This window comes from Lepus europaeus, chromosome 5 (assembly GCF_033115175.1).
Source record: "Lepus europaeus isolate LE1 chromosome 5, mLepTim1.pri, whole genome shotgun sequence".
NCBI lineage: Eukaryota > Metazoa > Chordata > Mammalia > Lagomorpha > Leporidae > Lepus > Lepus europaeus.
Window position 1 is genome coordinate 51,234,774 of NC_084831.1, and position 12,437 is coordinate 51,247,210.

Consider the following 12,437-nt stretch of genomic DNA (forward strand, 5'->3'; position numbering starts at 1 on the left):
CTCCCGGGCCACAGCAGAGAGCTGGACTGGAAGAGGAACAACCAGGACAGAATCCCGCGCCCCAACTGGGACTAGAACCCCGGGGTGCCTATGCTGCAGGCAGAGGATTAGCCTAGTGAGCTGCGGCGCCGGCTACTGCTAACATTTTGATGAATTTTCTTTAGCATTTTTCTTTCTGTGTATGTTTATATACAGTATACACACACACACACACATATATATATCATCATGCACACACACAATGGGATCCATATAGGTTTACATAAAAAAAAAATATATATATATACACACATACTTTTCAAGGGTCATAAGAAGTTCATGGAAAATGTACATTATCTTTTTAAAAATTTATTTAAGTTATACAAGGTCATGCATTTCATATATACAGATTAGGAACATAGTGATATTTCCGACCCTACACTCCCCCTGCCCACACTCCAATCCTTCTTCATCTTCTTTCTCCCATTCCTACTCCGAATTTTTACAAAGATCTATTTTCAGTTTACTTAATGATCATAAAGCTAACTCTACACTAAGTAAAAGAGTTCAACAACAAGTAGCATGGAAAAAAAAAAAATTGCTCCTCAACAGAAGAGACAAGGACTCTAAATAATCATCGAATCTTCAAATGTCCATTTCACTCTAATACATTACATTTTAGGTACTCTATTAGTTACGTTGGATCAGGGAAAACTTATGATATCTGTCTTTTTGGGGACTGGCTTATTTCACCAAGTATGAAGGTTTCTAGCTTTTAATTCCTTTTTTCCATGACATTTTTGAGGTATCCTCATATCTATAAACATGTTGGGATCCATGCTTCATGTACGGACTTGTGTCATAACTTTTCTTTCTTAACATTATTTTTAAGTATTTTCTTGAGTAATTAAACTGATTTAAAAATATTTTAATGGCTATGTTTCATTTTATAGATATAATATTTTAATCACATCTCTTTCAATCATTTATGAGCTTTTTTTTCTGTGATAAACAACTCTGAAATTAACTTTACTGCTACCTGATTGTCTTCTTAGATTCTGTAAGTGAAATTATTGGCTTGCAATTCTGAACATTTTTTAAAAAAGATTTATTTATTTTTATTTGAAGGTTAGAGTTACACACACACACACACACAGAGAGAGAGAGAGAGAGAGAGAGAGAGAAGTCTTCCATCTGCTGGTACACTCTCCAGTAGGCCGCAATGGCCAGAGCTGAGCTGATCCGAAGCCAGGAGCCAAGAGCTTTTTCCAGGTCTCCCATGAGGATGCAGGGGTCTAAGGACTTGGGCCATCTTCTATTGCTGTCCCAGGCCATAGCAGAGAGCTGGATCGGAAGTGGAGCAGCCAGGACTCGAACCAGCGCCCATATGGGATGCCAGCACTGCAGTCCTTGGGCCCTTGTACCTGTGTGGGAGACCTGGAAGAAGCTCCTGGCTCCTGGATTCGGATCGGCACAGCTCCGGCCGTTGCGGCCAACTGGGGAGTAAAGCAGTGGGTGGAAGACCTCTCTCTCTCTCTCTCTCCCTCTGCCTTTCCTCTCTCTCTGTTTAACTCTTTCAAATAAACAAATCCTAAAAAAAATGTTCTTGATACATAGTCAAAAATCTTTTCAGAGGGGCATGCTTTTGGCATAGTTGTTAAGATAACAGCGTCTGATATCCTAGTACCTGGGTTCCAGTGCTGGCTTCACTCCTGATTCCAGCTTCCTGCTAACACACACCCAGTTGATGGCTCAGGCAGCTGGGTTCAGGATCATCAGTGCAGGTCATCCCCCACTCCAAACTTCAGCTAGGCCCAGTTCTGGCCACAGCAAGCATTTGGAAACTGTCGCTCTGCCTCTAGATAAACAAGCATTTTTTAAAAATTTCAGAACAACTGTGCCAAATTAGAACCCCACAATCATTGTTTAAACATCAGTTCTAGGGGCTGGCGCTGTGGCACTGGCATCCCATGTGGGCGCCAGTTTGAGTCCCAGTTGCTCCACATCCGACCCAGCTCCCTGTTAATGTGCTGGGAAAGCAGCAGAAGGTGGCCTGAATGCTTGGGCCCCTGGACCCATGTGGGAGACTGGGATGAAGCTCCTGGCTTTGGTCTGGCTGAGCCCCAGCCATTGTGGCCATCAGGGGAGTGAACCAGAGGACAGAAGAGTCCTCTCTCTGTTTCTGCCTCTTTCTTTCTAACTCTACCTTTCAAATAAATAAATATTTCTTGAAAACCAGTTCCATTTTACTCTTGAAACATAGATATCAACTTTATTATTTATTTATTTTGCTTAACGAATACAATGTCATGCATTTAATATATACATATTTGAGAACATGATACTTCTTGCCCCACCCCTCCTTCCCAACCATATTCTCGCCTTCTTCCTCCTTCTTTCCCATTCTTATTTTTTAGAGATCAATTTTAAGCTAATTTTTATACTTATAAGATTAACCTTACACTAAGTAGAGAGTTCACTGAATAGTGTGAAGAAAAATAAGAACAAAAACATAAAAACATACAAGAAAATCAACTTTTAAAAATTAATGCCAGTTTAATAGTTAAGAATGATAGCCTATGTTGTACTTTCTATTTCTTCTAATGTCCTTTTCCCTGATTATTAAGAAATATACACAGAAGTAAGGTTAAAATATAAAACATCAGTGAAAATAATGACTTGTAATTCATCTACAAATGTGAGAAGTTCGATGACAATTCTTTCCTCTTCTTGAAGTGTACATATTAAATATATAATATTCATAATGTTGAAAAAATATAGCTGATATTTTTATTTTAATATTATACATTGTGACAACTTTCTTGAGTTATCTGTATTCTCCAAACATTACTTGTTATTAGTCATTTAGTAGTCTATCTAATGAATCCATTATAATGTATTTATCCTTTCTTGCTTATTGGACATGTATAATCAATACTTACAGAATTGTAACATACTATCGTCCAAAACCTTTTACTGCATTTCAGATGACTTCATTTAGGTTTAAGTGATATGGGTAATTTAGAAATTCCTGACCTGATACTGCCATTTTTTTTCTTTTTTCTAAATACTTGCTGCAGTTGCCTATGGAAATACACTTCACCCTTCTTAATGTTATCTTCTTACTTTCTATTTCAGTAATTTATGTTTTGTGCCTTTTTCATATTTGTTTGAAATTTTTGCCATTTTTTTTTCGGAATTCCTTGATAAAAGTTGTTCGGGTATTTTCCCCCTGATCAAGTATCATAAAAAGAATTGGGCGTCCTTCCTCGAGGAGTTCAGGTTAACGCAGTTGCTGCCTCCAGTTTCTCAACTATTTAATTTGAACAGTTCTGTCATCTGCAGCTCTCATATGTGTATATCTATGATCATTGTATCTCACATTTGCAGAATTGACCACGCGCTATTTACATGATATTTCCAATCTATGTTTACATTTTAGGTACAATGATTTTAGGAACATAGAGGATGAGGTCCTCAGGAGAACGCTTGAGGCAATAAAGTCAAGTTTCAGACTGGGTCTTCAGTTCCTACACCTTGTAGCCTTCGCTAAGTCGCATTAGCATCGTCCCCGGAGTCCGGAATATAAGGTCACTTCAAACAGGTTAAGAAACTCTGGGAACAGAGTTGAGGCAGTCAGTAACACATGCATACCCTGTATATTTAGAACGAGACATTACGTTTGGGGGCCTTTGAGTCACACATCCATGTCTAAATATACAAACGCAGCAGGATAAACGAGCCAGCTGTGTTTCCACGCAGCGCACGAATTGATGAGTTTATGAATGACGGCAGTGATGGGACCCAACGGCAAGACTAAGAATATTCTAACCCATTTTAATAACCTGAGCCATCTGATTGCCTCCGAGAGCTTCCTATTCTACGCCACCTCCTCCGCTCCCAACCATCTCAGAAAAGACGGATTCTCAGCTGCCAGAGATAAATGAGTATATTGATGTGTTCCACGTTTTTGAAACTGACAGCATTTCATTTTTCAGTCTGCTCTCTGAAAACGGTCTTTTTGTCCCATTTAAAGCCAACGTACCGCTGCTCCGGGACCTCGTGCAGACCTCTCCTAGTAGCATTTACGTATGTATGTCCTTGTCCCTGGGAACATTTCTTTGGCGCTCCTTCAAATTAAAACATTCAGCAAGCGCTTGGGAGAAAACCAGCTCTTCCTTCTTCAAGGGTTTTAACACAAGGATAGGATCGACTTCTGAAGACGCTATGGAACCAGAGCGTGGGCCTGCACAGGTAGAACCAGGAGCTGTACTACCGGGACTCAAGAGGCGGGAAGATACCTGAACCCCGCCGGGACCTGCAGCCCCTACTGCCACCTGCAGCGGTGCGAAGCCTCAGCCCCGCCAACGCCCCGCAGCGCACGCGCGCTCGCCGCCCCCGCCCTCGGTGCACCTGCCAGGTCACAAACCTCCACACCCCCGCTCTCGCTCCCTCCGGGAGGCTCAGGCTTGTCTCGCGTTGATTGGCCGGAGCCCACGAGGGCCCGTCCAATCAGTAACCCGTCCCGCTCAACCTATTCCCGCTCTTCCCGCCTCCGTCCGCCCCGCCCGCCCCGCCGGGCTACCTACCTTCTTTGTGACTGGTGCGCGCACAGGTCACTCAGTGCGGCGGGGCGAGGTGTGGGGAGCGGGCAGGAGGCGGGCGGAGGGGCGGGGAGGGGGAGCGGGGGCGGGGCCCAGGTGCTGCGCGGCGCGGGCAGGGCCCAGACAGGGGCGGGGGGCGGACGCGGGCGCGAGGCGGGGGCGGTGAGGAGGGGGTTACGCCGGCGACGTCGGCAGCGTGAGGCTTAGCGCGTGAGCGGCGCCGGCGCGGGGCCTGGCGAGCGAGCTTCCGCGGTGGGTGAGCAGGTCGTCGACGCGGGCTCCTGGAGGAGCGCGGCGGCGGGAGCTGTCGCTGTCAGCGGCGGAGTCGACGGCGGCCCGGGCCATGGAGGAGACGCAGCCGCCACCGCAGCCCGAGCTGCCGCTCTGCGACAGCCTCATGATCTGGGTGAGTGAGAAGCGGCGAGGGCCGGCGGAGGAGCTGGGGCCACCTGCGCAGCCGCCTGCCGGCGCCCTTGAACGCCGGGGTGCCACCTGCGGGCCGCGGGGCAGGTGTGTGCGCGTGGGGTCTGCGCCGGGGGGTGCGGGGGGCGAGCCGGAAGGTGGAGGCTGGGGGCATAGCGGGAGCGCGGGGTCCAGATGGTGTCCTTAACAGCCGTGCTGGAGCCGCGCGCCCATCCCCTCTCCTCCCCCTGCCCCGGCCCGAAGTCCGGACTTTCCGGACCGCTGACTCCCTCGTCCTCCATCTGCTGGATGGCTTCCCGTTAGGGACCTTTTGTGCCGCTCGGGAGTGAAGACCTCTGAGACCTGGCCGTGCACCCGCTGCCACCTTGCCCTGGTTGGACACAGGTGGTCAGGAGGGGGCTGGCTGTTTCCAGTATCGGATGGCTGCCCTTGCAGGACACTAAGACATCCGAATTTGGAGAAGTCGCTTAGAAGAGGTGTTCCCACGGATTTCCCGTGAGGAGAAAGCGCTGTGTTGGGAGTGCGAGTTCGTTTTCCCTTTTTCTCATTGCCACTTCTCCATCCCCCCCCCTCCCCGCCCCCAAAGGACAGCGTTTTCTGGAAGGAAAAGAAATTGGCGTCTTTGTTTACATTTTTCCTGTTTTTTTGTTCACTTCTGCTGGACTTTGGCCAGGCAGCTCTGTCCCCAGATTTTCGGCATTTCAGTCACAAAGTGACATCTCACCTTCTGGAGTGGCCTAACTCTCAGAGAGTTGTTATCCAGGTGTGGTTCTTAACCCGCGTTGGGCAAGGATGGTGCAGGATGGTCCACAGGTGCTGTGGATGATGCTGGTCCCCAAACCAGTTGTTTCCTTGTGTGCAGGAGTGTGTGCAGAATGGAATGTAAGCAGACCAGACCAGGAGGTGGCCATGGGGTGATGAGATGCCCCAGTGATCTGCTAATGCTTCTAATTCCAAAGACTGGAACATCTGGAAGGATTCTGAGAGCATATGAAGTCTTTTGAAATAACCGTGATTTAAAGAAACTTTTATACTAAGGAAGGAAACAACTTTTGCTTTAACTGGAATGCAGAAATCTAGAGTGCCTGAATTAAGCAGCTAGCTAACTTCACCTGTATTTTCGTTTAAAAGAATTATTGGCCTTTAGACTCTTTTTTTTTTTTTAATGCTACCGTGAAACAAGACAGCGTTATTTTTAATGATCTGTTTTGATAAAATAAGTGCCTAATTAAAGGCTGCATCCTAATCTGTTACATTGTTGCTCTGAACGTCTGATGAAGAAGTAAGCTTAGTCTTTATGATGTCAGTGACTTACCTGTGAGGATATGGAGAAGCACAGGGTATTCTTGAATTCTATTGCAGTGTGTTTACATGTGGTGTTTTGGTGTCCATTCTTTCACTTATTCTTTATTGACTTCTACCTTATGCTAAGTTGTGAGGAAGATATGTCGGTTTTAATAGCAGTGGTAGGCAGAGTTGTGTATAATTAAAATGCAAGGTAAAATTCCTTAAAGCCAGCATAAATATTATGAACCGAATGACAAGGAATTACAGATACAGGGACAGATGGTAATCTCTAGCCCTCTCTGCGGGCACTGTGCACCGGGGAGAAAATTGACCTTGCAGGCTACTGCCTCTGCTAGTGCTGCTGTTGACCAACACAGCCTTTCCTGTAACATGGTCCAGCCTTATGATTAAGAATAACCAGGCAGTGCCTCTCCCATTCCTCTTGGGAGTTTCATAGGTACTGTGTTAGTGATGCTTTTCTCCTCGGACAAACGGCCACCTTGTCTTTGGCACTGGCTTTAAAGAGTCCATCTCGTCTGTCTTTTCTAGAGCTCTACCATTTTATTCCCTGTCTGTATAGGTAACTTCTTTTCCTGGACTGTCTCTGTCCTTTCTGCATATATACTTACTCAAATCATCCTCATTTGAAAAAGAGCAAGTATAAATCAACAGCAGGAGTCAGTGTGCACTTACTCCCCATGTAGGATCTCTGTCCTTAATGTGTTGTACTATGAGAATTATGGTAAAACTAATCTTCAAACAGTACTTTATACTTTGTGTATCTGTGTGGGTGCAAACTGTTGAAATCTTTACTTAGTATATACCAAGTTGATCTTATGTATATAAAGATAATTAAAAATGAATCTAAATGAAGAATGGAATGGGAAAGCAAGTAGGAGATGGGATGGTTTGCGGGTGGGAGGGTGGTTATGGGGGAGGGAAATGCTATAATCCAAAAATTGTACTTTCAAAATTTATGTTTATTAAAGTTTTCTAAAAAAATAAATAAAATAAAAAAATAAAAATATCATTACATTAAAAAAAGAACAAGTAGCTACCATTCCATATTAAAACCACAGTGTTTCCCTGCCCTGCCACAGTGAAGTTTCTTGAGTTTTTCATAGTCCTTTGTACTTCCTTAATTCGCCTTCACTCCTGTTTCTTTTTCAGAGTCAGTCACTTCATTACTAGTTTCCCAAATCCCATCTAACATATTGTTCTCTTACTGGATGGTTCCTTTGTGAAATTCTTCTCTGTGTTGGTTCCCAGGCACTTGTCTCTTGACTTTTCTTTACTTCTTTAGATGATTTCCACTGAACATTGTGTTTATTTGTTTTTCCATTGCTAACTGCTAAACGTTTGACCTTACCTCACATATCCAACTTTCACCAAATTCACTTCACATCGCATTCCTTATGCCTACCTTGCTGTACTTACTTATTTTTCCTTGAAAAAGCTAGGCTTTTAAAAATACCCTTGGTATTTTCTAACTTCTTCCTTCCACCTAGAATATTCTGCTTTTAGTTCTTCCGGTGGCTACTTGCATCTGACCATTCTGGTCCTGAGTCTGCTGTTGCCTCTGCTGGACTCTGGTTGCTCTTTCTGGAGTAGGGACCTACCTACCTGTTCCTCACCCCATCCCAGCTGCCTTCTGTCAGCCTCCTTCTGTCATGTCTGGAACACTTTACACTTTCTGAAGCTATTCAGTTTGCTGCTTGGATCAGGGCCCTGCCTGACCTGTTTTCTACTCTATCTCAATGATGGAGAACACTAACCAGGATCTTTGATATGGCAATGAATCAGAGTGGAGATATGAAAGACCATTGCTTGGTGTTAACCCTCAGTCTAGTGTTTTACCATTAATATCATATAACTGTAAGTCCTTATAGAAACTGGGAGTGAATTTTTAACTGATTCACACAGGATTGATGGATTTCAGCAAGTAGAAATGAGGGGGGGGGGTGAGTTTTCTAAACAGAGAAGAACCACTGGCTGTACTGATGATCTCCTTTGTCAACTAAAGGGAGGTGATGGGACGTGATATATAGTTGTCAGCTTATCCTTGGCCCATTAATATGCTCCCTAACGTATTTTATGTGTTGAAGAGATGTAGGAGATCTAAGATTTCAAATTTGGGGGCCAAAAAATGGAGATGAGAAGATAGTTTTGGTTGTAACTCCATTCTTTCAGTACCAGGAGGAAAAGGAGTCAACATTAAAAGAAAGAGAAATTGCCAAGAAATCTTGGTTAGGTAGAGGACTACATCTTTTAGCACTTTTTAAAAAAAGTATTATATGATTTGGAACTCTTATTAAAATAATTCTTAGGAATGTTGTACTGGGGGCTGGCGCAGTGGTGTAATGGATAAAGCTGCCGCCTACAATGTTGGCATCCCATATGGGCGCTGGTTTGAGTTCCAGCTGCTCCACTTCCAACCCAGCTCTCTGCTATGGCCTGGGAAAGCAGTAGATGATGGCCCAAGTGCTTGGGCTCCTGTGCCCACAGGAGAGACCTTGAAGAAGCTCCTGGCTTCGGATCACCGCAGCTCTGGCCATTGTGGTCATTTGGGGAGTGAACTAGCGGATGGAAGACCTCTCTTTCTCTCTTTCTCTTTCTCTGCCTCTCTATAACCCTGCCTTTCAAATAAATAAATAAATCTTAAAAAAAAGAATGTTGTACTGTTCCTTAGATAATTCGTGGTTAAAGAATAAAAATGTCCATCATTTACAGGACAGGGATTGTATGATGAAATATTTGAAGATAAATTTCTTATAGTGTCTATTTATTCTTACCTACCTGAAAGAGAGAAAGAGAAATTCCATTAGCTGGTTTACTCCCCCAAATGTCCACAACAGCCAGGGTGGGGCCTGGCCAAAACCGGGAGCCCTGAAGTTCTTCTGGGCCACTCATGTAGGTGTCAGGGGCCTAAACACTTGAGTCACCATCTGCTGTCTCCATGGATGCATTAGCAGGAAGCTGAATTAGAAGCAGAGGAGCCAGGACTTGATCCCAGGCACTCTGATATGGGATGTAGGCAACCCAAGTGGTGGCCTTAATCCATTGCACCACAATACTGACCTCTGTATGAAGATGGATTTAATTCTTCCTGGTAGTTCTGTAACACTGGGAGTGTATTGGTATCTTGGGACTTTGGACATTAAAATTACAGGGTTGGGCCATATATTTTTTAGTCAGTTTCTTGGTTCCTGCATTCTCTGAATTTGATAAGCAGGTGAAGGAAAGCATATTAACAAATGTATACTCAAATTAAGAAAATTGTTAAAGGCTGAATTTTTTTTTTAAATCTTTATTTCTTTGAAAGGCAGAGAGAGACATACAGACAGAGAGCTCTGCATCCACGGTTCACTCCTCAAAAGCCCATAGTGGCTGGGTTTGGGCCAGGCTGAAGCTAGAAGGCCACACTCAATCCAGATCTCCCACATGCGTGGGATGGGCCCATGGTTATCATCTGCTGCCTCCCAGGGTGCACATTGGCAGCAAATTGGAATGGGCAGCCTGCAGTCAAAGCCGAGCACTTTTATGTGGGATGTGGGCATCCCAAGTGGCAGCTTAACCTTTGTGGCAAATGAATGCCCCATCAAATGTTCACTCTAGAGATGTTTCTCCGAAGGTTTTAAAACTCAGTGCTTGGGCCCTGCACCCCATGGGAGACCAGGAGAAGCACCTGGCTCCTGCCTTTGGATCAGTGCGGTGCGCTGGCCGCAGTGCGCTGGCCGCGGTGGCCATTGGAGGGTGAACCAACGGCAAAAGGAAGACCTTTCTCTCTCTCTCTCTCTCTCTCACTGTCCACTCTGCCTGTCAAAAAACAAAAAAACAAACAAACAAACAAAAAAACTCAGTGCTTGTCTCTGAAATGAGGAGCTAGAAAGGAAACTATCTAGAGAAAATTGAACCAGGATTGAGTTTTTTGTTAGCTGTCAGATGTGAAACCCCTTTCTTCCTTGATCCCTGTGACATTTGTAATGAAGCAGCTGAGGAACAGCATCTCCCCAATTTTGTAATTTTCCTTGTTTGAAAATAGAGAAGAAAGTAGCAGGATTACTTGCAAGATACCTGTGTTTAATGATGGACTCCTCTGGAAACCCTGGCTGTCTGGGTCGCTCTCTAAAAAGACTTCTGCCTCTCCACCTCTGGGAAGAGTAGTGGGAAAGAATATTTGCTTTTGTCCTTCTGATTTGGCCCGGTTCCCTGCACTGGGCTTTTAAAATTTATTCACTGTTCTTGAGTAGAAAGCCTATCAATTTAGCCAAGCAAAATGACATTCTCTGTTGTCTAATTTGCAGCTGTTTTAAGAACTTCTAAGACGTTGCATTCTCCATGGCTCTTAGGAAGAGACATTGATCTTAATCAGAGCATAGTCAGCAAAGAGGCAACTCCTTATGTATCCTTCTTTGTTATTTTGCTTAATACCGTGTGCCTCTAAAATTGTCTTTTTAAAGCCATGAATTTTGAAAAAAAGAAAGTTGTGACGGCTAAACATAACTTTTAAGTTACACATTAAAGTTAATGTGTGGAAGTGTTGAAAAGTAGGAGACAAGTTTATTTTCCTGTTACAGATGCCATGATCCTGAGGTTTCTCTTCCCTGTACCTCCACCCAGCTGCAAAATCCTTCTTATTTTGTATTTTAAGTATTCCTGAATTCATCTTGTTCTCTCAGTCAGCATGGTGCTAACCACCTCTAAGCTGTCTGTTTTACCAGTGTGAACATTGCAGGAGCGTTCTACCTGGTCTCCCTGTCTCATGCATGAAGCTCCTCTGTCACTGTTCCTCTCCCAAAATAAAGCAAGATAACCCTGTATTACCCTGTAATGATTTTTCATCACCCAGAGCAGTGGTTTCCCCAAATTGATGTGCATAAGAATCACATGGGGGTTTTCTGATTTGTCTGGAGACTCTGTTACATGTTTTTTCTCGATGCCACACTTTGAGAAACCCTAGCTAACGAGTCTTGTTAGCTAGTGTGCTAACAACTCTGGATCTGACACCGTATGCCAGGCCCTGACCTGATGTGCATGCTATTGCATCAATGCTCCCAACCGACTTGTGAGGTAGAAACTGTTCCCCTGTTTCCCATTATACACTGATGCCATTAAGGATTAAAGCTGTCCAGGCATATTATGGTCCTTCAGCTCCCTGACCCCTGCCTGTACACTTAATACCCTTTACTGTCACCCCTTCCCCAGACTTTACATTGCAAATCCAAAAACACTGAACTGCATATTCGATAAACATGCCATCTCTTCTGATGGGTCTGCACTTTTGTCACTTTCATGTTTTCTTTTCTTTTTTTTTATTTATTTATTAAACTTTTATTTAATGAATATAAATTTCCAAAGTACAGCTTATGGGTTACAATGGCTTCCCCCCTCCCATAACTTCCCTCCCACCCGCAACCCTCCCCTTTCCCGCTCCCTCTCCCCTTCCATTCACATCAAGATTCATTTTCAATTCTCTTTATATACAGAAGATCAGTTTAGTATATATTAGGTAGAGATTTCAACAGTTTGCCCCCATATAGCAACACAAAGTGAAAAACATACCGTTGGAGTACTAGTTATAGCATTAAATAACAGCTTTCTTCCCCCAGTCCTTTCTTAGAAAGTATGCTGGTCCTCCCTCAATCCAGGAATCCTTCCATCCAGGAATCCACCAAGAAGTGTTTACAAAATGCAAAGTCTAGTTATGTTCATTGACTCTCCTAATATTTTCAGATTATTTTGTGCCCATTACATTCACAAGACTTACATGAGACTTTCTGTCTAGAAATTATTTGTCTTTTTTGTCTCACCACTTGATTGAAGGTAAAAATCTAGTAATTTTCCTTTGTAATCCCATCTAGTCCATGGTATACAGCATATATACTATATAGTATTAGAGTTTAATAAAGTATCTCTGGATTTCAGAAGTAATTTTGGCTACATTTAGTCATTCTTTGGTCTTGTATTAGTATCATGGAGGCAGATTTGTAGAGTCTTAACTGGGTTAAGGCAGTTAAGTGCTGAACTAAGGAATTGTAAGTGAATAGGATAGGGCATTTTAGACTTCACTGACCTTTGCTTTTCTACCAAATAATGTGAGTGAAATTTTAACTAGTGAATGTTCTTCTAAATAGAGACAAAATG

At 43.7% G+C, this 12,437-nt stretch overlaps 1 protein-coding gene across 1 annotated transcript in view; it reads left to right on the forward strand.

Annotated features, from left to right (window-relative positions):
- The first annotated feature begins 4,789 nt into the window (after positions 1 to 4,789).
- Positions 4,790 to 12,437, forward strand: part of HOOK1 (hook microtubule tethering protein 1) — a 68,718-nt gene continuing 61,070 nt past the window's right edge. Inside the window, exon 1 of the mRNA XM_062191432.1 lies at positions 4,790 to 4,989. Within this exon, the coding sequence (XP_062047416.1) occupies positions 4,927 to 4,989 (63 nt within the window). The 5' untranslated portion in view covers positions 4,790 to 4,926. The remainder of the gene's footprint in view (positions 4,990 to 12,437) is intronic.